Source organism: Corvus cornix, chromosome Z (genome assembly GCF_000738735.6).
Source record: "Corvus cornix cornix isolate S_Up_H32 chromosome Z, ASM73873v5, whole genome shotgun sequence".
NCBI lineage: Eukaryota > Metazoa > Chordata > Aves > Passeriformes > Corvidae > Corvus > Corvus cornix.
The window spans coordinates 38,183,202-38,210,852 of NC_046357.1; the positions used below are offsets into that span (position 1 = coordinate 38,183,202).

General features: G+C 40.5%; 1 protein-coding gene across 2 annotated transcripts in view; it reads right to left on the bottom strand.

The window, feature by feature from the left end:
* Window positions 1-27,651, bottom strand: part of NTRK2 (neurotrophic receptor tyrosine kinase 2) — a 201,032-nt gene that overhangs the window by 27,089 nt on the left and 146,292 nt on the right. For both annotated transcript variants that reach the window (XM_039566951.1, XM_039566957.1), the window contains 3 exons: window positions 26,333-26,463; window positions 19,338-19,510; window positions 15,681-15,915 (listed from right to left, as the gene is read on the bottom strand). In XM_039566951.1, coding sequence (XP_039422885.1) covers window positions 15,681-15,915; window positions 19,338-19,510; window positions 26,333-26,463 — 539 coding nt within the window. The remainder of the gene's footprint in view (window positions 1-15,680; window positions 15,916-19,337; window positions 19,511-26,332; window positions 26,464-27,651) is intronic.

Consider the following 27,651-nt stretch of genomic DNA (forward strand, 5'->3'; position numbering starts at 1 on the left):
GAAAGGTGGATTGAGACAAAAATACCATTCACCTTTTGAAAATAACAGGTATAGGTTTGCCTTTTTACATCTTCTGCTGTTACATCCAATAAGAAAATGAGTCTTTATCCATTTCCCTATCTCCACTATGCAAGATTCAGAATGACTGAGTGTCCTGTTTGTCGTATCAGTGTTGGACTCCTGCTGCTGGACTTTGTGATCATATTGGGGCTCTCCGGAACGTGAACAGACTTTCCAAACTTGAATGCTCTAGAGTGACTGAGGCTGTAATGGCTTTGTGCTTTCTGTAAAATAAGCTTGGAGTACGGCATATAATATGAAATAATGAATGTGATGAATTTGCTATACATTCGAACTCCAGGGAGAGCCAAGCACAACCCAGTGGGGAAGCCCCAGTATTCCACTTCGCAGCAAAGCTGTAATTTTTTGACCTAAAGCAAGTTTCTATCTCACTGAACCAGCAAGGGTCGTAATAAACCCTGCTACAAATAGAAGCCACCCATGTTCTGAAATGGTCATGGGCAGAAGAGAGAAGTTCAAATTGCCACCTTTCTTAAAAAAAAAAAAAAAAGTGAAAAAACAGAAGGGACATACAACTGGAGCAGAAGCAGAACTATTACATGTTTTCATCCTTTAAAATTTGGCTTACACTAATAAATAATGGAGAACACTGGAAACAAGGTAAAGCAGTATTTCCTCCTGCTATAGTCAAACAGAAGCATCTGTAAAACTAGAACTCAACCTGGGTGGAATGTTGAGAGTTAAATTTTAATTAAATCTAATCAAAGTCAAGTGCAAAGAAACTGCATGCTGAATTGCAGGACAGGTTTTTCAAAGTCATAGAGAAGATACAGTCAAACCTGATTTTCTGTTGTGTGTGTAGTTTCATAGACAGTGACAGAAGATTCCAGATAAGAGTTCCAAAGTTCCAAATAAGAGTTGCAGAATAACTGGCAAGTATTTTCATAAATAAGAAATATTTTATTTTCAAAACTTTTCCTTGCCCTGAAAATTCAGCCACGTTGAGATAGATATCTTTCATAAATACTAACAGCTCTGCTTTCTGTGCAAACTAATGATGGGGTAAACTGATCCAGAAAATGAAGTATCTATGCTTCAGACAACTACTCATGCTGGCACTTTGCTGAACCAAGTACTTCTGACACTATCAGGAGTCTTGGTTCTTTGTGTGCTTCAAGGTACCTAAGATAAGAATTATACGGAGCACACCAAGTCCTCTGGTCCTCTTGCATCCTAACACGTAGTTGGTCTACACTGAATCATTCCCTTCATAAATTGCACAGTACCACCTTAAAATGAGATTACTGTCTTCTGAGTTCACAGGTTTTCAAAGAAACCCATGCTTTATATGTTAGAAATCTTTTCCTAGTCTTTTGCTTAAATTCTTTGATAGCAAGATTGCATTAATTTGTTCTTATGCGAGCATTGTTCTTTAGTTACAATAGTATTCTTTCATCCCTAATGTTTATTTAAGCCTTTTGAAGCACTCATATAGTACAGTTCTTTTAGACTCTCCTTCAACAAAGATTTTAATCAGGAATGCCCTTGTACTGTACTTTGGTTTGGAGAAATATTCTGTCCTCTCTGCAACCAAGAAAAAAAAAAGCTTATTTTTCAGCTGGCATGTTTCACCAATGAAGTTTGTTCAGTGGCTGCAGAAACATTGACGCTGGTGCAGAAAAGCAGATGTTGCAGGAATTAGCTGTTGAGACAAGCAGGAGAGCAGAACCTCTGCTTTGGGCAGCAGGGCTGGTTTATGATTCTTTAAGGGTTTGCTAACCTCTCTGTCTCCAACCATAAAACAGGCTGTCAGTGTTCCTCATTGCTTGAGTATCTCTTCTCTATGCATGTTCCAGGTTTAGCTTTCATATATTCTTAGTCCCATTGCCCCCTTTGCCTATATCTTCATATTTATCACTACCTGATGTTAAAAATTAATTTTGCTTTCAGGCCAAACTAACTCTCCTTCCCACATTACCACGTCTGTAGCAGCAATACTTTCCTCCTCATACTCTTGACATTTAAACAGTCAAGAGACTCCTCTTGTCTATTTTACTATTCTTTTCAAAGACAATCTCAAATTCTTTTTGGCCCTTTTCACTGCATCACTGTTTGTCCATTAGCCTTTCCTTCTTTTGTATTTTTGCTTACTTTCCATGTCCTTTATGAGGTGAAATCACCGACTGTTCCTCAACCTACTGCTCCCCACTTTTACATGTGATTTAGGGACACTTCCATCTGCTTTCTGTGCCTTTATTTAAAGAAAATCCACATTTCTCCAATTCTTAAGCTGAACCTAACAACAAGTTCTTTCTAGTTTTTGAAGCTGACTTGAACAGCAGCAGCAGGACAACAAGAAAACAGGTACTCCCAAAATTTTGGGGTCACAATTATTTTAAAGCTAGGAATTCTGAGATTCTCAGGCAATTTTTAAATTCATCAATACCCCTGTGAACTTTAGTTACAATAGGAAGTTATTCAAGTACAGGTGCAGATTAATTGCCTATTTTATGTTATATGAAAGCTACACAGATCCAGATCTATTCCTTTTTTGTTCCATTTTTCCTGTCTTCCATCTTAAACAAATTTATTAAGATGTAATGGATCAAAAGGAATAACTAAGGAAAGAAACTTTATTTACATATAGTTTTTTTTCTGATCATGTTATTTAACATAATGCTGTTTTCCATATCCCCAGTGACACAGTTAAGAACATGTAAACAGAAGCTACATTTAAAGCAACTAGCTTGGACATTGTGAGTAGCACAGGGAAGAAATGTACGCCCCAGAAAAGGAACATTCATCCTGCTTCTGAATAGCTTTGCAGTCTGCATCAAGCTCATGCCACAGTTTTTGAGCTACCAGTGTCTGAAGACTAGACCTACCTTCAGTCTCACATTGTACAGTGGAACTGTATAAACCTCTCCATGAAACTTGCATTTTCTAATTTATGCCATTTTAACTGTATTTAAATAGGTATTTGAAGGGCTTTTTACTGTGTGCAGTACAGCATAACCTTCAGTTTCCTCCTTTTCTATTTAGCATTTTATTCTACTAACTAAAGCTGATTGAGATGGAAAAGCAGGTTAATACTGAATAATAGTATGTGTGCATACACAAGCTCCAAACCCACCATTTAGCTCATTTCCAAATTATGATGGAAATATTTTTTGGTCAAAAATGTATGCTCCTCCAACCATGACTGGTATAAAAATCAGAACTGTGTGTGTCTATGTGAACAGGTAGAAGCTGTGCAAGGATTTTTAGTAACTTTCAACAGAATTCCCTTTGAAGAAAATGGCAATATCGGACTATGTATTTTAAACAATATACAATCTCTGTTTTGCAGATTCAAATAGTATCTACTGGTTTTCTGTTGAGAGGCACATTCCACTCACTGTGTATAGGCATTGACCTTTATTTTAACACAGTTATGCTTTTCCCACACAGCTATTCAACACCAGATTCTTTTCTCTAAAAATGGCTGATATGGCATGAGAGACCAGTCCTAGAATATTTGAGGATACTCAAGGAGCATGGAAAAGTCACGCAATTGAAAACTGCAAAATTCCCTTTTTCATTGGTGCTTTCAATCTAGAAGACAAGACGAGATGTGCTGCCAAAATTATGGCATGAAATATTCAGCTCTATTTTGATCTCTCTTTTTTCTGTGTCTTGTTTTGCTAAAGATGATTTAAAACTCTGCTTGCTGAATCCAAAAAACAAACAGCTCATGCATATGACAGGCTGCCAAGAATGCAGGACCTTGCCCTTTGCTTAGCTCACAAGCAAGAAAAATCTCGTACAAGGATAGTGCCAGGCAGTATGCTGCACTAAATCTCATCGTCAGAAAATAACACTGGCAGCATAATCAGCTGCAAAAGGACTGCATGCAGAGCAGTAATTTGCAAAGAGCCCAGCCTATCAGTTAGCCTTCCAAAGCGACTTCGTGGTGACAGGCATCTGGTAAATCAATCTGGAAAGAATCCATATTCTCCAGATAGCGCTATCACAGTTTTATTTTGCGGGCCTGGGCTAAGGCAGTATGAGGAACATAGACGACAAAAACATTAGGACAAATGATTTGTAATCATCCTGACTGTCATTCATGTTGCTTCTTTTTTCCCCCCCTTTATATTTATACTGGCTGTGGAATAATTGCAACACTGATGTGTTATCAAAGAATATCTGGCAATATATTTAATGAACAGTTCTTAATTTTCTTAAAATTCTACTGCCAGAAAAAAAAAAGGAAGAGAAAGAAAACGAGAGCAATTTCTTTGCTGTGTTAAGATTCCTCCCTTTCTGTGTACACCATTAAATCCAGATTTACAGAGACATAATCTTGCAGGCCATAAAATAATCTGAAGGACTCTCTTCACACACACCTTGAAATAAACTGGATGATGTTATAAAAGAATCCCTTAAGGCTGAGACTGCATCACATTTTACGCATCAGTTGAAAAAAAACCCCAGCTTATATTTCCAGCAAAACACTTTGATTTGCTTCATAGTGTGGTATGTAAGGATTAGATCACAGAGACTGTGATTTTTTTTTCACCCAGATCCAGCAGTGAACATGGAAGTGAAATCAGATATAAAGCTATTACAAGTTTTCAATTAATAAGAATGGAAGTAAAATTTCTGTCCCCAGTAAAGTCAATACCAGTTTGCTCATTGGTCTGGGCGGTAAACTAGTTTCCAGTCTTTGAATATATACCATTGTCTTTCTGTCTTCTAGAGAAATTGTAAAGGCTATAAAGCTAGCTGCTTAGGTCACAGTAATTTTCAATAGCAACAGAAAAACCCCAATATTCTGAGCTGTACAGTATCGTAGCCTCAAGATTCTTTTATCTCTAAATGGCTTTAAATCTGTTTTATTTTTGTTAAGTGCTCCTTTATTACACAGGATCAATATTTTTGTAGATGTAGATCTGCAGTCTTATGCATTTATTATCAAAAGTCTCACACTATAGCTCTTTCTTTAAAATCCTGGCTTCTAAGCATGTGATGTGAATAACTGAAGTGACATTCATTTTACAATGATCATTTCCAGGACTCAAATTCATGAAGAAAAGCTTGAACACAGCTACATGGAACAGAGGACTGAAATAGAGTTTGACGAGGCTCAAGAATCATGGATATCTGTAATTTAAACTTCTTCCAAAGTGTTGGGAAATAGCTTGAAAACAGACAATATAAATGTTATACCTCTCTGGAGATCAACACAACTGTAAGACTAAATAAGAGAATAGTTTTGAAATTTCATTTGCATCACCTCTCAGTGTTGGTCATTCTATCTGAGCATTTCAATGGGTCTGACTCTGCTCCCAGCCCAAACATCTGAGACACCACTATGGCAATATCAAGCCCTGGATGAAATGAACTGTGGAAGAGAAGTAGGAACTGATCGTAGATTTAATTTAATGTAAGCTCTCCAAATCCTCAAGGGCTGGACAGCAGTGTTGCAAGAATATTTTTAAGGGCAAATAAATAGTAACTTTTGAAAGCAAATTCAAGGGTATTAAGCTAGGTTGTTCTTTTTTTTTTTTTTTGAAATAATTTCAGTACACTGGAAAGAATGAAGTTACTTCCCACTCATGTGGCTTTTCTTTTGGAGGTTTGTTTACCCACCTGATGGAGATAGAAGCATTTGAGTCACCACAATCTTTTCTAATTCTTTTAGATCTGTCCTTAATAGAAGATGCATATTCTGTCACGCACCTTAAATCAGGCCTTCATCTCTTCCTAAAGTTAGGACACAGCTAGAAGCTTGACAGCATTTTATATGTGTTTTGGCTCCATTTTATGTAAGACTAGATTAACGCAAAGCCAACTTATCTCTGAAATCTAATTACAAAGTTTCTGAGACTGTAAGATGCAGTATCAGTTCATTTCTGGAGTCCTCGCCTTTTGGGAAGCTTGGAGAGCTGTTCCTGACATGGTGTCAAAAACTTTGCTACTGTTCATGACATCTGGTATTGAAAACACTTCAAAAAGGCATACGTCTTACAGCTACATGAGTAACCACAGATTCTCTATTCTCCACGTTCTCTGTCACTGATGCCAACAGCCTCTGATTTAAGTCTTTGCTACTTACTTCCCTTCCACTCCATGTCGCAGTGGACACGTGCTCCATCGGACAGAAAAAGGACCGAGAGCAGTGAAGATGGAAATGATCTGCAGTGTCACACAGTGCTTCCCCATTTCCATCACTGCCAGTAGCTCTTTGCTATGCACACACGAATTTGCACAGCCAGATTTGTAGCCTCGGCTCTATTACTAGCTGGTGCTGTCCTCTCATCCTCTCGATCCATCCTGTTACACGTACCACTTCATAGTCTAATTGTCTAGCTCTTCCTTCCCGTGCTTCCTGAGTTCTGTGGGCCAAAAGAGGCCCGATTGTTCGCCAAGCCCAGGGTAAAAAATGCATATTTAGGAAAACTGCCTAGCAACTGCTTTCTTTAGTGCAAAGGAGAGAGGCCATTTGCATAAGAAAACCTTCCAGCTGGAAGCCTGCAAAGACTCTGCTGGGAGCTGCTTCTGTGACCAGACATCAAAGGAGAATTCCCGTTTAAGGACTGGTCCCTCTGGGTGGCCTTTCTGTGCTGTCCCCACCATCTGTGGGGGCAGTGGCGGCCGCACAGAGTGCACCAGTACTCTGCAGCACCGAGGAGATGCCACTCCAGTATCTGACTCTGCTCCCGGAGATCTTTCAGTGATTTTGTTCCCACATCATCTTTTCCTCACCTTCATCTTTTCCCACCATCATCTTTTCCTTTTTGATGTGCACATCACACATCAGAAAGTCAACAGTTTCAGCTGCTAACCTTTGGAGTTCTGTAAATTGCTTTGCAGATTGCCTGCCAAAAGTGACAATCTGTAGCAGTGCAGTACAGTATCTTCAGATATTTATGCATGGTTCCTCCCCATAATTACTAAAAGGCATTATTAGTCTGCACAAAGACCTGGCCCAGGAAGAAAAACCACAGAAATTACTTCATCATTTCTCTTGCCGTTCAGTGCCTAGAAAAAGTTGCCCATACACTTTTCACTTTCTAAAGCCCTGGACAAAACATTGACTCTAGTAAAGTCAATGGAAATAGCCTCCACCAATATTCCAAGTACAATCCAGCAAATTGTGAACAGGGATGGGATTGAGGACATGGCTCTCCTATGTGCTAATCATCTAAACAACAGTTAAATCGTTTCAGCACCTGCAAAAAATAGCTTTGTACAGCTCTGCTTCTACTTAATGGAATGAGGTGATTACGATCAGAGTTCTGCAAAGCTCTCCACATTGCAGTTCCTAAGGCTAATTTCAATGTGTGAATCATTGCTTTCCTGCAATTTATATCCATATGTGTGGTTATTTTTGAGAATGATTCAGTTTTGTATGTATAATTTTAAAAGGACTTTTTAAGTTAATGAACATCTGTGCTAAGAGCCCCTCAACAGAAAAGCCCGTGTCAGCCACTGGTGACGATGACTATGTAAACTTCCTGTTATCCTATAGGCGTGCATGTGGATCCTATGGCTCTTACCAACTGCATACTGCAGGAGTAACCAGCTGAAAAGCACTCCATAAAAATGCCTTGACAGTGGGGTGGGAAATCCAAAACTTCCAGCCATTTGAAAACTGTAATATCTGTTTTATAACCAGAATAGAACCAAATACTAAATTCTCAAAGCTTTTAACAGAAGCAAACAGAGGAAAAATTTCCATTTGAAAATTTCCAAGCACTTTAATATTTTGATCGACACACATTCAACACTTTTAGCTATAGTGTAGCTCAACAGGATTTCTGCATAACATTTGTTTCTAGGCACTGCCTCCTGGCTTGAACTTTTTTTCTCAAGATGAACTTATTTCTTGACATGCTGCATGAGAACCACATTGGTATAAATCTAATGGTGGTGGATTTACAAAGGAAAAATTACTCACTGAAATGCAATGGGCAATCAAGTAACTGGTCATAGCAACAAGGTCACTTTGCTTTAGTCTGTCTTTTAATCAGCTTAATTTTTCAACCTAGTTATTATGGGTTTTTGTTTCTGCCCTCTATACTCTTTGATCTCACAGACTGAAGGAGAATGTACTCCAGGAACCATGACGCGGTTTTCCCATTTGCTCATTTAAAGCGAAAGGAGGCTCAAATCTGGCCAAGTGAAGTATGTCACAACTTCCCAGTTAAAAGTCTCATTTTCTGTATTACCAACCTGTTATTAACCCTGCAAGACAGAGTTTAGTAAGAATTGACTGTTAAATGCAGCACACTACACGTGTTGGACATCTGATGTTCCTTCCCCCAACACTAATAAGGAAAACTTTCTTGGACTCCCCTCTTAGGATCTGTGTTGGTGAAAACAGATGGAAACAGAAGTGCAAGTAGGACCAATAACCCTGATGTGAAGATGATGAGAAAACTTCACTTAGGAAGTGACTACATCTACAGCTGTACTACAAAAGATGGAACTTGCTCTTGCTTAAGACAAAGCTGAAATTAGGTTTCCTGTGAAGAACTGAGGAAGTTAAACAGCTGTAAATTCCAAACAAAACCAGGAATTCAACCAGTAGTTGTGTAAGTAAAAGCTGGGAACAGAGCATGCCTCCTGCACTGCACAGAATATACTTTGGCACAGGCAAGTAATAATATCAAGCCATGGTGCTCATCCTTTGTCATCAGGATGCCATGTCCTGCGGCATACCAGTTTCTAAGTGCTGACATTGCAATGTCTTTTAGGAAGTCCTGTAAAATCATTAGGCCTAATTCTGCTTGTGATTATGTTTCTTTAAGTTCAGAGCTACTGCACTGACTTCAGGGCAGCTACTTTGGATTTACATCACTCAAGCTGGCCTATTATTTCCTGTATTGTTTCCCGTTGCATGAAATCATCTGTGCACGTCCTCCAGGGCTGCTGGAACCCTCTGCCCTCCCCAGCACTACACATGATGCAATGAGCCTCTGACGGAGGAGGAAAGCCGAGAAGTCCATGTAGGGAAGCAGATAATTTCCTTTTGAGCAATGGATGCAAAAATAGAAGCTAATAAAAAGCCTTCAAACTGTGCCTTCAAACTGTGACAATTCAATACACACACCTACGAGAATGCCTTGACAAGCTGCTTGACTTCCCAGTAACTCTTTCTTGTTTTCTTTAGTGCAGCCTCCTCCAAACTCCCACACACAGGTATTCATCTCTGTAGTGACAGCTGAGACCTGCAGGTGTTTGCTGCTATTGCCCTTTCAGAATAGACAGACACTTGTTCCTCACTGTAAACATTTGTATCATGGTGTTTGCCTGGCTAGTTACAGCCCAAATAATGATAAACCAGCCTTTTCTTTTTTTAGCCCCTTGCTGTCATGTATGAATTCGCTTCGCAAATAGGCATTAGGTACTGGAAATAGCTTAAGCAAGATCACTCTCTGGTGATTATTTTACTAGCCTTATCTTCTAGAAAATATTTCATAGAGTGTCACCAGAAAAGTATATCATGCAGTTTCCAGAAATACAGCACTCTACAACATTAGATTCATACATGAAGGGAGGGTATGGTTAGTGGGAAAGATGTTCTTTCACTCCTTTAATACTAATGTTATTTCACTGTTCTTCAAACTGCTACCTTGGCCTTGCTAAGGAACAGCAAAAATCAGAATCAGAACTGTTTGCTGAGGACTGTAACTCTCACAGGTGTCAAAATGGTTTCTCAAAGAGGTTGTTCACCTTTTTGATGTAGTGAGAAAGCCCAACATCTATGTATTTTTAAAATAGGCCTGGAATGGCAAATTCCAAAAAAACCATTAGTTTTTCTGGTAGTCTGACTGGAAGGCTAAGGACTGTAATAGCTTCTCCTGTCTTAACTGAAAGTGCATGGGAACCTATGTTTTAAAAAGACAAACATCCCAAAATACTTAATGTTAGCATTAAATAGAAATTATCAATAAAACATTAAGAAACAAAGCTGCAAAAATCTAGGAAACTTCCTTCAAACCTTTCCCACTCCATCAGCTGTTTATTTTTTGTACCCTGATTCTGTTTCTTTAGTTCTTTACTCACCACCAATTCAGACAAGACCTGAATTCTAATTAAAAAAAACCCAAACCAAACCAAAACAACCCAGCCCCCAAAGAACACAGAAAAATAAAAAAGAAACACCAGTCTTTCTCAACCACTAGAGGTACAAAATGTGCCAGTATGAATTGCAAAGTCATTCAATGAGGGACTGAAACCAAAAACTTAGGAAAAAAGAAGGGATGTTCTTCATTTGGAAGGAGTGGAAGATGAGAGTGGCCCAGGGCACTGTCTGACAATACAGTTAACATGTGCCAATGACACAGGCTATGTGAGTCTAAGATGTACTAAGCAGCACATTTTCATTAAAGGCTGGGAGGTACCTCTAATCCAAGAATGGCAAAAATCTGATTTGGAAAATACCACTCACAGTTCTAGCAATATCTGTACCAGAAAGAGATACAGAAATTGCTATTTCACACACTGAAAGTCATTGGAGAAGGCTAGTGTTAGGAGAAAAAGAAAATGAAGACACTTTTTTTCCTGAGAGTGGTCCTTGTTTAACCCTCTAAAACAGTCTGGTAGGGGACAGGAGTACTTTCTCTAAATACAATTGAGATTCAAAGGCTGGGAAGGGAGTGGAATAATGTGATCAAGTAGGTGTCTATGGGTCATGAGTTAATTCACGTTGCTGGATTTAAAAAACAAAAATTGCAGCTGTTAGGACAGAGAAGCTGCCGTGCAGCCTTCTAGGCAAAGCACTGGCAGCACAGGATTCTACTTACTTGCAACATCCACTTTGAGAGAAGGCGCTGTGTGACAGGACAGGAGTTAGAAATCCAGGCTTCAAAAACACAAGATTGCTGCTATCCAATTCTGTGGTATATCTGAGAAGAAGCCTGCCAGCATTTTGCAGGCTGCACCTTATTAACTTACTTAAGTCTTTCTTCAGGACTTGTCTTCTTGTTTTCCCTCTTGTGGTATGATTTGATTCTGGCTCATCTTTGGTTCCCACACTGAGAATAGACAACATGGCCAGATGTGCTCTGAGGGGCACCACCAAATGCAAGTTACACCACTGGCTGATGCAGCTGGCTTGGGCCCACATAGCTTTCTATAGGGTGCCAGTTAAGAAGGTGATTTTGACAGAAAAATCTGATGGCAATTGCTGTCACATCTTGCTGTATGTCAGGTGTGACTGACTTCCTAAGATTTCTCATTAATTTTTGCCAAGCATTGTTTCTCTTTACGGGCTCAGGACACTGTTGAAATCTTCTCTTTTTCCCTGGCAGACTGGAATTTTATGGGGCTTGGTGTCTTATTTAGAAGGGGTCAAAGTACTAGTGAGTGTTGGTGTTTTCCCCGTAGCATGATGAGGGCCCAGGTTCTTGTTGCTCCTACACTTAACATCTACTGTGTGGCTTTCTTCAAGAGTGAAAGACTTAGGATTGGTGTGACCTGTGTCTCTTCTTCCAATCTGACATGCTCTCTTTAAATAGCAAAATGGGGTACAAAATGTGGAGAAGATATTAAAGAGAAACAGATTCACTGAAATTTATACTAAAATGCATCCTCTTAGTCTTCTGCCCCATCTGTGCCAGAAGTGAAGGAAACTTGTGAACCTCTCTGTAGTTTTAGGGGAAATTTGGTCTAAAGGAAGATAGAAACCTCACTAGGCCCAGTCTTTTGACAAACTTTTGAGTGGTTTGTACAAGCTGAGAAAAGGAGTCCATACTTTCTCCACTGCTCTTGTGCTGTTGCATAAAGGCAAGTAGGTTATACAATAGCTAAATAAGGATTACACAATTGAGCTCCATAAATCTAAATAAGAAACAGAATCTCTATCCTGCACTGGACAAACATAAAAATGGGGAAGGGTGAAATTCTGGTCCTAATGAAACTAATGGCAAAGCTCTTGCTTAGTCTGGTGAGATCACAGTTTCATCTGAAACCTTGGCTCAAGCCTGTAGTTGGCTGACCAGGCTGGATATTTAAAGCATATCCCTATTAAGTTTTCCAAGTACTGGGATAAGATGACTTCTGCTTTTTTCCAAGCTTTTTGCTTATGATTAAGAAATGATGAAATTATTTTAAGACCAAGTACTAAGCAATCACTTGCAAAACTGAACTGGAAGCCTAAAAAGGCCCTGATATATTATCTCTGAGTGCAAGAAAAAATAATAACCAAGTAATTCTTTCCATGCTTCAATGTCAACACTTAAAAGCACTGAAAGTTACTTGAAAGCACTACCTGGGTATCTGAGACTAAGACAGGAAACCCAGACCTGTGGGGGTAGGAAATCAAACAACAAAATCCAAATATCTACAAAACAAATAAAACCCCTAATAAACCTGACACCTAAGCTCTTCAAGTAAATAACTTTGTGAATGGATCTTTTGTGCTATAAGGATTGCAGTGCAGCAGTGTTGCCGGAGCTATTTGGCTCACAGACCAAACCAATTACTTGACAGTTGTTTTACTTTGGCCTGGGGTGTAGAGCAGTTCTGAAAAGAAAAGCCATCGCAGTTTCTTCATGTCCCCAGGCTCCTCTGGTCTGACTATCGAAAACTATTGCTGTTACACTGGTTGTAGCACATACATCAAGACTTCCCCTACCTACAAGATTCCTGCATGATGAAAAAGACAGAAAAAAAGAAAGGGGTAGAAAAAAGAAAAGCTTGTGCAATCAGGGCCACACATCACATGTATTCCCAGCCCAAGGGTTAATTTGCTCCCCCTCTTCCCTGAAGCATCTCTTAACAGCTGAGCTGATTCAATGCAGAATGTCATTAACAATCTAACAGTGCACAATGACTTGGGATCATCCTTATCTTACAGAAGCAAGCTATAAATAATCATCTTGGGCAAATCTAACATCATGACTGAGTGGCAGGATCCAAAAAAAACAATTCCAATGTATTAAAACCCAGAGATGACGAACCATTTCTTGCAGAACTTTTTGGAATTGTGTAAATCTCTCCAACAAGCAACAGATAAAGCTGTCAGGGTTGGGGATGAATTGCTTCTCTGTGAGTGATTAAGCCTGAGCAGTTAAAAAGACTTAGCTTGCTATAAGCAATTAGGTATGGTAGGTCAGTGACATTCCAGTGTTATCACTGACTTAGGTCTGCCAAGGATGCAGTTCTCAGGTCAACCATCTGGGAATTCATTATTGCCTTGACTTTTTCATGACCATCTTCTGACCAGCCCACATATGTCCCAAAAAGGGCAGGCCAAAACTTCACAGGCTCAACTGTAACTTCCAGCTTTTATCAACTGCGGAATATGGTGGCATGGCAGTCTCTGGCTCTGTCCCTCCTCTGCACTAGTTAGAAGCCAGCTGGAACATGAGGGGCCAGAGAAATTATCCTTCTTGTTTTTCTTAAGTGTGTAGAAAAATCAACTACCTCACTTGAAGTTTCATATCCACCCACCACTCTGCAAACTTATACCACCAGTTTGCATGGGGCCATGCTACTTTACATCATCCCCTCTGACACTTACCTCTTTCTCCCTTCATTCACATTTGTGTCTTTCACTAACACCTCTCTACAAGTACCTTTCCCATCTTATTTGTTCCTTCTCTCACATCAATGATTGCATCCTCTTCACACTACTGCCTCTTTCTTCTCCTTTGTTAAACCCTAGACCTCTCAGAACCCCTCACTGAACTCAAAAATAAGTGAAGATAAGGGAGAGAAGGAAAGAAGAGAGTGATTCTGTGTGAGAGATAGTGAGTGGGAAATACTGTGTATCCCTTAAATGAGATCCTTTGAGAGGTGCCCAGGTTACCCAGAATTTCCTCAACTCCTGCTTTTTCCAGGTCATGGGTGTCATTCTAAATTTGTGTTCCAGTGGGTAAAAGCTTTGCTTGAGTACTCATATGCAAGACTTGAAGATTAAATCCAGAGGTACATGAGCAGGTAAGCTGATGCCAGTCCGTACACCATCACATGCCTGAGCCAGGCCTCAGTTGTCTCCAGGAAGGCCATATGACTACTGAGCTTCTGCCCCCTTTTGCAGGTAGTTTTTATGCAACAGAGGGAGTTACTATTTTTTTTCCAAAAATAAGCAAAGCATATGTTCAAAAATGCTGCCTCTGACTGTAACAACCTTTGCAAACACGTACTGTTCTGCATATACATTCATTCTTAAGTGTAACAACATGGTAAACACTGAAGTATGAACAGACCCATGACTTCAGTCCCAACAAGTGGAGCAAAAATGCAATATGCAAAATCAGATCCAAAATCAATAAACCTTAGCCTCTGCTCACCAGTGTCCTTTAAAACACAGAGGAAATTATTACCATCCTGTATATTTGTTTTCAAGCTCTGAAGTGCATGAAGTCATGCTTGCTTCACATTGATCAAATAATTCAAAGTCCCAGTTTACAAAATAACAATATATAAGAGGAATCTGCATAATATGTTTACTAAATACTAGGTTTGCCTTTGAAAGGAAAGAAAATTAAGAGGGGAGGCTGTTACTTATGAGCTTCTAAGTAAACCAGCATTCAGCAGTAATTTTCAAAAGTCTAGCTTCCTCTATCCTGTCTGGCCTCAGCCAGTTGTAGAGACAATCTCTTCCCAGGCATCCCACCAACACTGATGGTGGGGTGACACTGTCCTTTACTAACACAATCCAAACTGAGTGGCTAAGAAAGGAATAACGAAAAAGGAATAAGGAATAAGGAATTCACTGGCAACAAGTCATGTCAGAGGCAGATACAGAACATGTGCTTAAAGATGATGAGTTTATTTCACAGGATAAACTCTAGGGTTTGTAAATTATCAGCTTGGCCATGGATTGCCTTCCCCAAGCCAGAAACACCTGACAGGTTCAGTTCCAATCATGAAATTACAAATGTGATAGCAAACAGGAAATGGTGTCAACTACGTGACTTACCACATAGCACAAATATGTCAACAACAGTGATTAATCTTCAGAGTTTGTTTATCCCAGCAATCTTAGAAGGTCTTTGCAAAATTCAGATATCACTTTATGGCAACCAAGCTCAGGGAAAACAGTCAGAATGAAAAAGAGCAACATGTTACTCTTACCCTCTGCAAAACAACTCTTCAACATTAAGAAGTAGGACTAAAGCCCTAAGGGCAGGAAAAGCTTTCAGGTGCTCAGTATATAACAACTTCTCACCTAGTCTCTTCTTGAGTAAAATAACTGGTCACTGCTGCTGCCCAGTACTTACATTTCCTCTAGTTAACTGAAGCATTATACAACTACTCCCCAAAGTTACCATTTCCATTTTTCTTAGCAGTATTTAAGAACGTATTTTAATAGCTTCGAAGTGTTGGGCCAAATTTGATTACCCGCTCTTCCTTTTCATCTGCTGCTTCTTCTTCACTAAAGCCAAGGAAACATGCAAAATTTTTTGCCCAGAGAAAAAGACCTTTCTGTGATGTAGAATCTAAAACCAACACATATAAACAACAAAACATGAAAATCTACTCAGATTAACTCTCCAAATTTACCAAAACCTTTTAACTCAGAACCAGGGTCTCCATATGCTGGGCTCTAAATTACCTGACAGACAGATGGTTATGCATAAAAGCAGAATCAGTCACACCAGTGTGGTAAGAAGACTGAACAAGACCTAGCTTATTACTTATTACAGCAGTTCACTTACCCGATAGTAGTCCGTGCTGTACACATCTCTAGACATCCCAAAATCCCCAATCTTCACCAGTAGGTTTTCACCAACCAGACAATTCCTGGTAGCAAGATCCCGATGCACGAAGTGCTGTGATGCCAGGTAAACCATCCCAGAAGCAATCTGCTGGGCAATGTGAAGCATCTGGGACTGGGTCAGCTCAGCTGGACGGTTGCCTTCTGCCATCAGTCCTGCATCTGGTCCGTGTGCCCTGCACCAAAACACAAGCTGATAAACTGATCGGCCACTGTAAGATAGAGAGGTGAAAGGCATTAGTGAGCCTCAGCCCACACAACTCCATCAAAAGGGCTATAAATTCCTTGGTGAAATAGGTAAAAATCTGTATCTTAGCTTTTTTCATTTACTGTTTTTCTTCATTGTGTGAAAGATAAGTGGTGTGAAGAGCATTACAAACAGGATACATATTACTCAAGGAAATAAGGCATATGTGTTCACAACACCACCCATCAGAAAACACCACCTTTCTCCTGTTCCATTCTAGTAATCTTTTCTGGAGAAAGGCTGACAAACAAACCTGTTTGGGAACCAAGGGGAAATCTTATCACTCTGTAAGAGTGAAAAACAATTGAGGGAAAGGCAATGAAGTGGCATGCATAGCATCACTTTTCCTGTGACTGGCACTCCTTGATTTCTGCAGGGATATAGGCCATTGACCCTTCCATCTTTTCTTAAACAAGAAAGAACTAACTTTCTTCTCCATCTGAGAAACAAGGGCAGCAATTTTAAATTTATACTTCTACCTTCCTACCCAAATGCTCAGCAGGAAAGGATTTTTGCTTATTTCATCACCAAGGGTGAATCCTGCCTGCGACTAGAATTCTTGACAATAGGAACAGGACAAAAAAAAAAAACTATTTGGAAAAACAAAACAGCTTCAGAAATATGTGGTTTTCAATAGCTAGCAAGTCCCTAAGAAACAACAATCAACTGATTAATGAGAATACTTGTATGCACTTCAGCAAAACCAGAGATATTTTGCATTAGGAAAACACAGTGAAGTACTGGGACACATGTGCTTCACCCGTCTTAACTACATGAGCTCTGGTATGTATGTACATCCTAGTATCTTGAAAAGACAGATATAAACATTCATATGAACAATGTTTTACAGAAAGAATTACTACGTAATCCTTATCCAATCAATGAGGTCATCTGGCAATCACTCCTCATTTGATACAGCTTATAATGTTCTGAATATCCTTTCCCATCCATTCTATTTTTCTGTGTTTTCAGGAGCCTTTTTTAACTCCACTCCTGAAAACCATTCTTTCAGAAGAGACCACCTCTCCCCTTCTCAACAGAGGTGAGGCCGTAATTTGTCTCTAGGGTAAGGGCACAGGAGTTTGGAAAAGAGTTGCAAATTAATCAAAATCTGTGAGATCAAATCTGACACTACCAATTAGAAATATGATATTAAAATTGCCCCAAGGGAAGAATTTCATGAGCAAAGTGACAGACGCGAGAAACGAAGGAGGGTGTGTAGCATTGATGGGACTGCATCTGGTACCAGGCAAAGCAGCTCTCTGCCACAGGGTATGTACAGGCAGCCATTCATCTGTCTAGGTTGATGAGGGGAAATAAATGGGAGAATATGAAATCTCCAACTGAAACTCACAAGCAAATTCCTATTGAAAAATACTGTACCTTTATTCTGCATGGATTTTTTTTAATAAGTGTTCTCAGACATGAACATCTGAGCCACTAAATTAGAGAACTTTTTGCTAGCCTCCCTGAGGACGTGGTCTGTATCTAATGGAATTTGTAGGTTATTCCTGACATTCCATCCAGCTTGCTTGTCCTCTTGGTGCTGGCCATAAATGAGGTGATCTTCAGTGTCTGCAACAGCCAGGAACATTGACAGATACCCTCTGCAGCCACATCATCCACTAGTCCACAAAGCACTGGGCAGGCATGAGTTTGAGGCTTTAGTCCTAGATCTGAACACCCTTTGGCTGCATGCAGGCAGCCAGGCTCATTTGGGTTAAATTTTCAGATCAATTTTTCCCCAACAGCCTTTGGTGGCGCTGCAGGGTAAGAAATACGGAACAGCCCACTTTGCTCTGAACCTCTGGTCTGCAGCACAAGCTGCAGAAAATGTGAGAGGAATGACAAATTGGAGCTTAGGTTTAAAAGCTTGTCCCAGCATAATCATTTTATGTTCTAAAGACAAGGGCTGATTAATAATTTTTTTAAAAGTGAAGGCCTAAAGTAGGAAATACACAGTCTGCTAAACTACTTTTCTGTACAATAATTCAAAATCAGAGTTACAAGGTAAGAAAAGGCCAATCAAAAAGAATCAAGGCATAAGTACTTCTTATGGAATAAGAAATTATTTCTCATCAGCTGAGAATCTCGCTTCTTCTAATGGAAATTCAGTGTTCTGAAAATGTCCTAGGATGGCATCTAGGGAAACTGCAGTTTTCTCCTGATTCACAGCAGAAGACCAAGCAGGCAAATGTAAATACCCTGAATTCTTAAATATACATAAATTCTTTGCCAGAGAGATAATCAGCCTGAGAAAAGTAGTAGTGTTTGCTCTGCATCTCCAGTTCAGATCCCAGTTTCTCTGTCAAACCTGTCAGCCCTGCCAATAAGGGAGGATGCTAGTTGATGCCATTTGTTTTTACGGTGTGGCTATTTTTCCAACAGACAGTAGAAGGACAACAAACTCATTTCACATATGCTATCAAAAAATGCATAAATAGTGGCATTAGCAATCATAGTAATTTCAGTTATACAGAAAATATGAACCCATTTAATGGGACATCAGTTTTGATTGTTTTACAGCTTTGCTAGAGGTATCTTTCCAAAATGGTGGTACCCCTAGCTATCCTCAGCAGGAAAGACCTCCGTATGTTCAAATACCTTTGTGATAGCTATTGATAAAATTACACACTAGACATTGAAAGAACAGTCTCTTACATTTTTAACATAGGAGCAAATGCTATCTCTTAACTGTTTATTTTTATGTCAACAAGTCCAGGCTAGTAGAAATGGCATACATGAAGCCTCTGTTCATAACTTCCTGCATCATGGGTTACCTAGTTGTGAAGCTTAGGTATCATATATTTATTTATAACTGCTTTATTGCCAAATTTCAATTTCCTATGCACATTCCTGAACAGCTTTATGAAATAAAAGCCCTAATCTGGACCCCAAAATGTAGCATTTTCCAATTCACAGAAGTTTCCATGGCTCATGGTTTTCTTGCTGCAGATTTAAGGCAGTCTTTCCAAAACACTGCGAGGAGGGAAGAGAAAAGGGGTTAGACTTCAGAAGCTCTTTGCCACCTACGTGCTACCAGAAAGCCTGTAAGAAAATGATGCCTACTGTAGGATTTATAACCAAACATCAGAATACACTGAAATATATTGGAAACAACATTTCTTCGGTTCCCATTTGTTTGGTACAAAGCTTGATTTAATGGTGCTTCCAAAAAGGCAGAGAAACAGAGCCCCACATCCCAGTACAAAAGACGAGAGTCATACAATTTGTTTTCCTAGGTGTCAGCATTTTCCAGTGGTAGTTGTTAATTTGACATTAAATACCAGTAACACCTACCTTCACTGACCACTTTTGGCTCAGAAGCACAATGCATGTTCATGGATTTACCTGAGGAATTTGTTAAGATCTCCATGTTTCATATACTCAAAGACCATGATGAGCGGATCACCCTCAACACAGACACCATAGAATTTGACAATGTGCTCATGCTGCAGGTTAGTTAGAAGTTCTGCCTCACGGTGGAAGTCCTTGCGGGCATTGTCACTGGCATCCTTCAGCGTCTGGTGGAGAAAATGAAAACGTAAGGACAGATGTTCACAGAAGGTAGGGAACATGTGGGACAGCCCTGTAAGGGTAAGATAAGGACACAGTACAGCACAGAGGATGGAGGAAGTACTTTTTTAGTAACTCTTTTAGAAATGCAGATGTGATCCTGAAGTGCAATTAAAAAATGGCAATACAATTTTCATTCTCCTGCCACATGTTATCCCAAACAAACACTTGTGTTGTAAGACAATGTATGAATACTCATGCTCTTGTTGTGACAAGTTTTTTCCAAACACAGAACAAATAAACTGATCTCATCCAAAAATATACTATTGCACAGCTGGTTTGTATCCCTTAGCATTTAACTCAAGCAACCCCTAGTATCCTGTTCATATTTACCTTTCTTGTTAGTTCTTTAAAATAAAACTGCTTGTTTAAAATATGTGGTTGTAATGTGGGTGCATTCTTTAATGTATTGCTGATGTTAGCCCCTGTGGTGTGCTATACATTAGGTAGATTTACATTAGAGTATGTCTCTGGACCAGAATTTATAATCCGAGACTTCAGCCAGAAACTCCATTGAAATTGTGGAAATCTACTCACATGACTAAGACTAGGCATATGTATAAGTAACTGGAGGACAAATCCTAAAGTGATAGACAGGGAGGAAAGCAGATGCACAGAGGAATTCTGGGATGTCAGCTTTTCTCATCCCCTTTTATTTATACAGCTTGCATATTCTAATTTTGAAGGAAATATATCAACACTGGATCAAATAGGAGGCTTAAATGTTGTAAAATGAAATAATACTAATTTAATTGTCACGCATAGGCAGTTTTGGAATTCTCCTTACCAACTACATTTCGTGAGCAAGAAAACACTTTCATGCACAAAAAAAAAAAGCAAGTTCTGACAGCAATTAAATGAGGAATAATTATAATTGACAATAAACCACTAATAGACTCTATATTCAATAGGTACAATGGTTGCACTATGCTAATTCAAACAGTATTTTTAAAACCACAAGAGAAAGATGGCAAGTTACCAACATTCACAATTTATTCTTCACTGAAACTGCTGTCTGGGCTCTGTGCCTCTGGATTTTAACAATACCTAGGTTTAATACAATGGAAGATAAGACACAAAAGTAGTGGCAATGTTTTAACTAAGGATGCCTTTTTCCTGGCCATCTAGACACTTTATTTTCTATCTTGAATTAATATACAGAGCATGGGACCAACCACACTAATCAGAACAGAAACAGAAAAAGTTGATACTGTCCAATCATTCTGCACACAAACTGAGTTTTTAGCTGCAGTAGTCATGGTTTGTTCAAGCTTTTTCTCCAACAGGGACAATTCTGTCCACTTTTCTAGTATTATATGTATGCATGTGTGAAGAAGAGCCTAGAAGATGACTGTTGGAAAAAACCACATGCTTTACTTGTGATATCGCAATCCTGGGTCTTGAAAAATGAACAGCTACCATAATAAAATTCAGATGGGGGGACAAGGAGTAGAGCAGAATGGATTGCTATCTTCCAAGTTCAGGGGCTCTTCCCTGTGGATTTCGGGCTCTGTGGATCCTAGAGGCAAAAGAAATCACTCATGCCTTAGATGTCCATTCCCTGAGGAATGTATTTATGAATCTTAACATGCCTTCAGGCCCAGCATCCTTTTTCCAAAAGCTTTACCAATAATGATGCAACAAGGATACTGCATCATCAAGGCCTCGCTAGCCACGACATGTTAGTATACACAGATGTACCACGGATATCAAATTTGCTACCCACTATGGTCCACATACAATCACATCTTAACTGAGTGAGGACTGGAATTGAAGTGTTTTCCAATACTTCCAGGCTCTGGGATGATGCTTTAACATGATACAGGCACCAACCCACAGTCCAGCGCATACTATATATACTGAAATCGCTGGTAATTCTGTTGTCATTTGAGTTTCCTCTGTTGGTTTCATATATGGAGTGATTGGACTGTAATTCTTCTCAACAACAGAATTAGAAAAACATTTCATATAAAACGCATTTTTAAATAATAGCAATCTGGGAAAAAACCGACAGAGAGAAGTAGAGGCTGATCCTCTTTCCAGCAGGCTCTTTCCCTGGAAAGACAGTAAAAATGCTGACAGCTCTGTCCTGTGAGGATGGCATATTGTATATTTGAGAAGACGCTTTTTATCTCACAGAAACAGCAAAATTATCATATGACAGAGCAGTTGCCATGGCAATTCCACATTTTGTGTCAAACAGCAAAATGCAGGAAAGTCTAAAACTCAGGTGAAACTCAGGCAGGGTTTCTACTACGATGGGGTGACTAGAATTTCTGTCACCCACCATTGCAAAATCTCCTCTTCATTATTTCATGTAGTGCACAAAATAGATACAATGCATGAGAGAGAGCTGGCACAGTCAGGCAAGGAGGAGACTGGAAGGTGAAAAAATTAGTAAGTATGCAGAATTTACATAGAAATGACATTGACTAATGCATTTAGCTTGTTCTCAGTGCAAGGAAAAGAAGAAAAAAACCAAAATAAAACCCTAAGAGCACAAAGAGAGGAAAGACATATTAATTATTATTATCATTACTGACAAGTATGCCAAAGCTCTGCATACAAAGCATGACAGGAGGTTTTCCCAAGCAGGATCTGAGATTCAATCACATGTGCTTTCCAGCCACTCAGGCCCACAGTTAAAGAGGAGGGACAAGCTTCCTTGGGAAACAGAGGGGCCCCTGGCTCTTATAGGAGCTCCACATCTGCCAAGTTCATCCTTGTAACAGTGGGACTACCACCTCACAATTACTCTCCTCCACAGAGTCCCTATCCAGGTATCTGCACTCTGTGTGGTCTTGTACTGGCCTGTGCTCTGCAGCGAGTGTGAACTGCCACCCTGACACCACACAGCTGCCTTCATGGGCAAGTCAGAGCAACAGCAGGAGGATGGGGCTGTCGCCAATATCAGCAGGACTTGGTAGCCAAACCCTCAAGACAGCTACATGACTACTACCACTCCTCTCTACTGTTTCAGCCTTCACCTGCAAAATCATTGCTATGGCTTCCCATCAATATAAGAGAGCTGACTGGTACCTCTCCTCAAAAAATGAAAGGGTCGTTTTGAGACTTTTCAGAACTGAAGATCTGAACAATGGGAAACCTTTGGTTTTCCTGTGCAGGTGCCATGGAAATATTCTTGATCTCACACACACAGCAGGTCTGCTAGCTGAGCAAAACCTCCCAGGGGAGCCAAAGGCAGCTGCTAACCTGTGCCTTGTCAGCCTCACCTCCCTCTCTGGACAGGCTAAGCTACTGTGAGACTATGCCTGGGGATCCAATCCTATGAGGAGGCAGTACTGAGCCCGGCTTGAACAAACACAGCAAAATGGGCCCTCAAAAAACGAGTAATTTTTCCTTCCTCCATCCTTTGTTCTCTAAAAGTGCCTGCAGCAAATGGTGTGCTGACATGATGTGCTATGGGGCAATGCTAGTACAATGCCCAGGCTCAGGTTTTGTCCTATGGAAAGTATTTCCTGTGTTGCCCCCAAAAAGCCCACACTAATCAAAACCAATTTAAACAAATTGCCTTTCTCCTCTTTAAAGGAGCAAAAGCTCAAGCTCTTTGGTATTTTATGCTAAGCCTGATCTTTTTTATCTTCCCAGATTTTTCAGGACCTCTTAGCTCCTAAATAATTTGCTGAAGCAACGTCAGCATTCTGGATACCAGCTGGCTGAAAAGAAGGGGACATGTCGAGTTAGAAGGATGGATGCTCAGGGGCAGGCCTGAGCCATACAGTTTTCCAGCAACTGGAAGGCACAGGGAGCCGACAGAAACCACTAGCCAACCTGACCCACATTGTGCAGGTGAGAGGGACCAACACGTATGCCTCAACATATGTCACAAATGAGGTGAAGAAAATTCTTATAAAAAACTGTGTTGCCCTGTGCCCAGAGAAGATTCACCCGGCACTCAGGGCAGAGATTAGACTGCGAGCAGCTCCCCACTCCGCCGCCACACACACGCTAGCCGGGGAAGGCAAGACGGGCCCGCGAAGCCAAACTGGGCAGGAGTCTGAGGGCACGTAAAAGCGGCTAGCCGCAGCACCACGAGGTCTGGCTTGTCTTTTTGCTTTGGGTCGCTTGGAGGGTCAGCTTGGCCCCTTCTGCTCCTGCCTTCGCGCCCTCTCCCCTGTGGTCCTGTCTCCCTGCCTGTGCCTGCGCCTGCTTTGCCCTGCTGTGCCCATTCCGGGAACTAGCTTGGCGCCATGAGGATCTCGTGCCCTCAGCTGCCACCCGCACCCAGTTTCCAGCCGCTGCCCGCACCCAACCTGCAGCCGCCGCGGCCTGCATCTCGCCGTGACCGCCGCTGCCGCCGTGTTCCCCGCGGTGCCCGCGGCAGCGAGCCCGGAGCACAACCCCGCGGCACCCAGCCTGCAGCCGCCGCCGCCCGCAGCTGCTCCGGGAGCGCGCCTGTAACCACGGCAGCCTGCTCCCCGCCGACGGCAGGGACACGCAGCCTGCTGCTCTTCAAAAAACGCGGCCAACCTGCCGCTGCAGCTACACAAACGCTCCGCAGTTCTCAACACTCACGCTCCCTGTGCCTAATCGATGCTGTCACAAATAGCCGGGGTTCTGTGGTAACGCTGTCCCCTGCCTTCTGTTTCTTTCCCCCTTCTCTTTCTTCTCTCTCTTTCTGCTCCTTTTTCCTGTTCTTCCCGTCCCCCCACCCCCCGCCTTTTTTTTTTTTTTTAATAAGTACACTTAGGTTTCATTTTTGTTGTTGTTTGATTTGGTGGATTTTTTTTTTTTATTATTTCAATAAACGGTTTTCAGATATAATATAGCCATGTTAGTGCTTGATTTTTCGTCAGAAAAATCTATCAAAAGAATCCTTCCCGGCTTCCCCTTTTATAGTGGAATGGGACAGCAGGTGAGGCTGTGCCTCCTGGCTGCTGAAATCTCCCTGGCATCAGCTTACTCTTCAGCAAGTACCTATTTCCACTGGGCTCACCAAATCTATTCGATAGTGATGGGTGTGCTCCAGTTTTGCCCATGGAGCTGAAGTGCTCTAAAGCCCTTGTGTGTCAGGAGGAGCTGCTCATTGCTGCTGGCACCCAGGTCTGCTCCTCTACGGCTAAAACTGCCAAATCCTGTGCTCAGGGATGGAGTCCAGACACAGTCCTGCACTGGAGTGCAGGACAGCTCTCTGCACTCCAGTGGAGGCCCAATCCCTTGACCTCCAGTGTGACTGAAGGATACCTGTTATCTGTGGTTGGTAACCACAGTGAAAGAGACAAGCATCAGGCAATTAAACCCTCAGTTATATGAAGATCAATCCAGTGGCTCAGTTCACCAAAAAATTTGCTCTGTGATAACAGCCAGAGTCACATCTTTAAGAGACAATGACAGAAACATAAAATGGGCATAACCTGGTCTCAGCTGCCTGCAAGATTCTTATTAAGGACACTATAAAGAGAGGAAAAATAGTATAACAACCTGCCCAGAAAATGGATAGATTTGTCATCTAAATCTATGGAGACATATGTACCTTTAAAGGCTGAATGCTCTTCCATTTGATTTACACTGAGAAAGTGCAGTGCAGCATTTAACAGCAGAAGTGCTAGGCTCCATTTGGTCAGGACTTTCAAAAGGAACAAATGAATGGAAATACTTTTATTTTGCTATCAAGCAGTTCCCTGAAGTGATAGAGGAAAGGAAATTTCCATTATAGCTTCAACAAAATACAACAGAAAAATCATTCAGATCTAGTTTTGTCATCTCCTATCTCTTGGTTTCTCCTGTCTATGCTATATCCCTTCAGGGCTTAATTTTCTTCTCACCAGTCAACATGACTGAACTACTCCCAAGTATCAAAAAGCTTAGAACCTTGGCAAACCCAAAAACCTGCTATTTTTGATGGAGCACTCTACAAGTCTATCCTCCTTTTGTGTTCTTCCACTGTCAGATTCAAGACTCTATTTTTTGTTACCAAATTCAAAAAGATGATCTACTTGATTTCTTTTACTGTATGGTTTCATTCAAAATGTACACACGGTTGCCTAATTGTGACCTGTCAGATAAAATTATTTTCTGGTCACTAGGCACAGCCCAAATTCTAAACATCTATTCTCCCTGCACTTAATGAGATATTTCAAATGCTGGACACCTTGTTTAGTTTTTGGCAGAACACTACAGATGGAGATAAGAGATTGTTCCCAGGGAAACTTTGCAAACTCTGAGAGTGTAGTTTCACCAATACTATTTTCTAGCTAGATCCATGGCTAAGGTCAACAGCTAACCTCAGCTCTTGAATTCTGGAGGACAAAAATGGCTCCATGCAGCGAAGAAGGCTTGGTCTCCAAGCTATATTAGTGACAACTACACACAGAGGATTTCAGTTGCTGACTAAAAGAATGGCACAGTCCTGAAACAGAAAGGTGTTCTTTGTCTAGCAATTATAAACATAACCTATTCACTTAGCAAGTAACAGATTAATTTTTTAGACACACATATGTATCACATGCATTTTTAATGACCTAGACATTATTTTTCACTAATTGTACTTCAGACAGATCATAAAAGATTTTGCCCCCTCGTGACACAATCTGTTTCCTCCCTTCTCCTTACGAGATTCAGTTCTCATTTTATAATCCACAGCAAGATCAAATACCGAATTCTCTTAACACTCCATTAGCCTTGTGAACTCTTCCACATGTATCAGAACAGTTACACTGGATTATGAAATTGGCAAACATGATCATTTACAAATACAGCAGCATTAGTTGCAACCATGAATTAATAATGGTAACCCTAGACTCTTTTACCTTCACTGCCACCAAGATCTTGCCCTGCTCAGGACACAGGTTATAGCATTCTGCCAGAAAGACTTTCCCAAAGGCTCCTTCTCCCAGTTCTCTTTTAAGAACGATATTGTGGCGCTTGATGTGATGCACAACTGTGAAAAGAAGACAAAAGGGAGGTCAGAAGTGAGCTGCAATTCCAGGAGGGGACGGACTCCACGCTTACAGCCACATGGAGATAGGATTCCCTGTAAAGTAGGGAAGGAATCAAAGGGCCCACATGTCATTTTTCACTGCTTTCTGCAAAAAGACTGGGTTTATATATTTATATTTGGAGGGTAGTGCATTTGCTGGATAAGAAGACACGGAATTAAGAGTCACCTGGGAACAGGCCATTTATCATCATGTTAGCATGACTGCTGCAGAGCATACATAAGAGCCAATGCTACTTTTTAAAAAATATTAAGACAGTGAATCAGAAAATAAACCAAACCTTTGTCACAGCTTTTCTACTTTTGTACCTTTAACAATACCAGAACTCTCTTGTCCAAATCAAAATTTTAAAATTAACCTAAACCAAGAAAACTAAATGCGTCCTCTTTGAACTAAATGTGCCATAGCACTCCGGTTTACTTACCACTTGTTCCACTGCTTCCCCACTTTGTGCTACACTACAGTTACAATAAGATAAGAAATATTGTTCTCACAAACATGATTTACAATATTGATCTGAAATAAAAGAAATAAAAGATGGACAAAGGTTTTAGTACACATAGTGGACAGAACCTTAGTTCAATTGCTGCCCAGAATCAATTGATTCAAACATTGAAGTCGATGAACTTTTTTTTTTTACTTATTTTACATTCTCATTTCAGCAAAAGCTTCCATTACAATCTTTAATATTTAAACTATTGTACTAAATTTTGTAGAATACATTATCAATTTGCAATGTTCAAGCTAAATAAAGCAGTTCTAAGGACAGTTTAGCTGCCAATAGGGTGGACAGCTTGTGTTGCTGAAACTGTAAAATCCAGACAGCATCTGCTGATGATTTTAACCTCAGTGCACTTAGCTGTCTTTGCAAACATTGAAATTTAACCCTGCCTGGAAGAAGCCCATTTCCAACTTAAATTCTAAACATAGTGAATTAAATAGCAGTGCGCAGACATCAGTCTGGCTTCTGCAAGGGTGAAAATCTCACCGTGGCTGCTTAACTGCAGGGACCAGGACTGAACCCTGCCAATAATTTAGGATCTATCCGGATTCAGACCGACTCCTGCCTCCATACTTGCAAACATGCCTATTCCAAACCAGGTGACCACTTACACAAAAAAGCCCTTGCC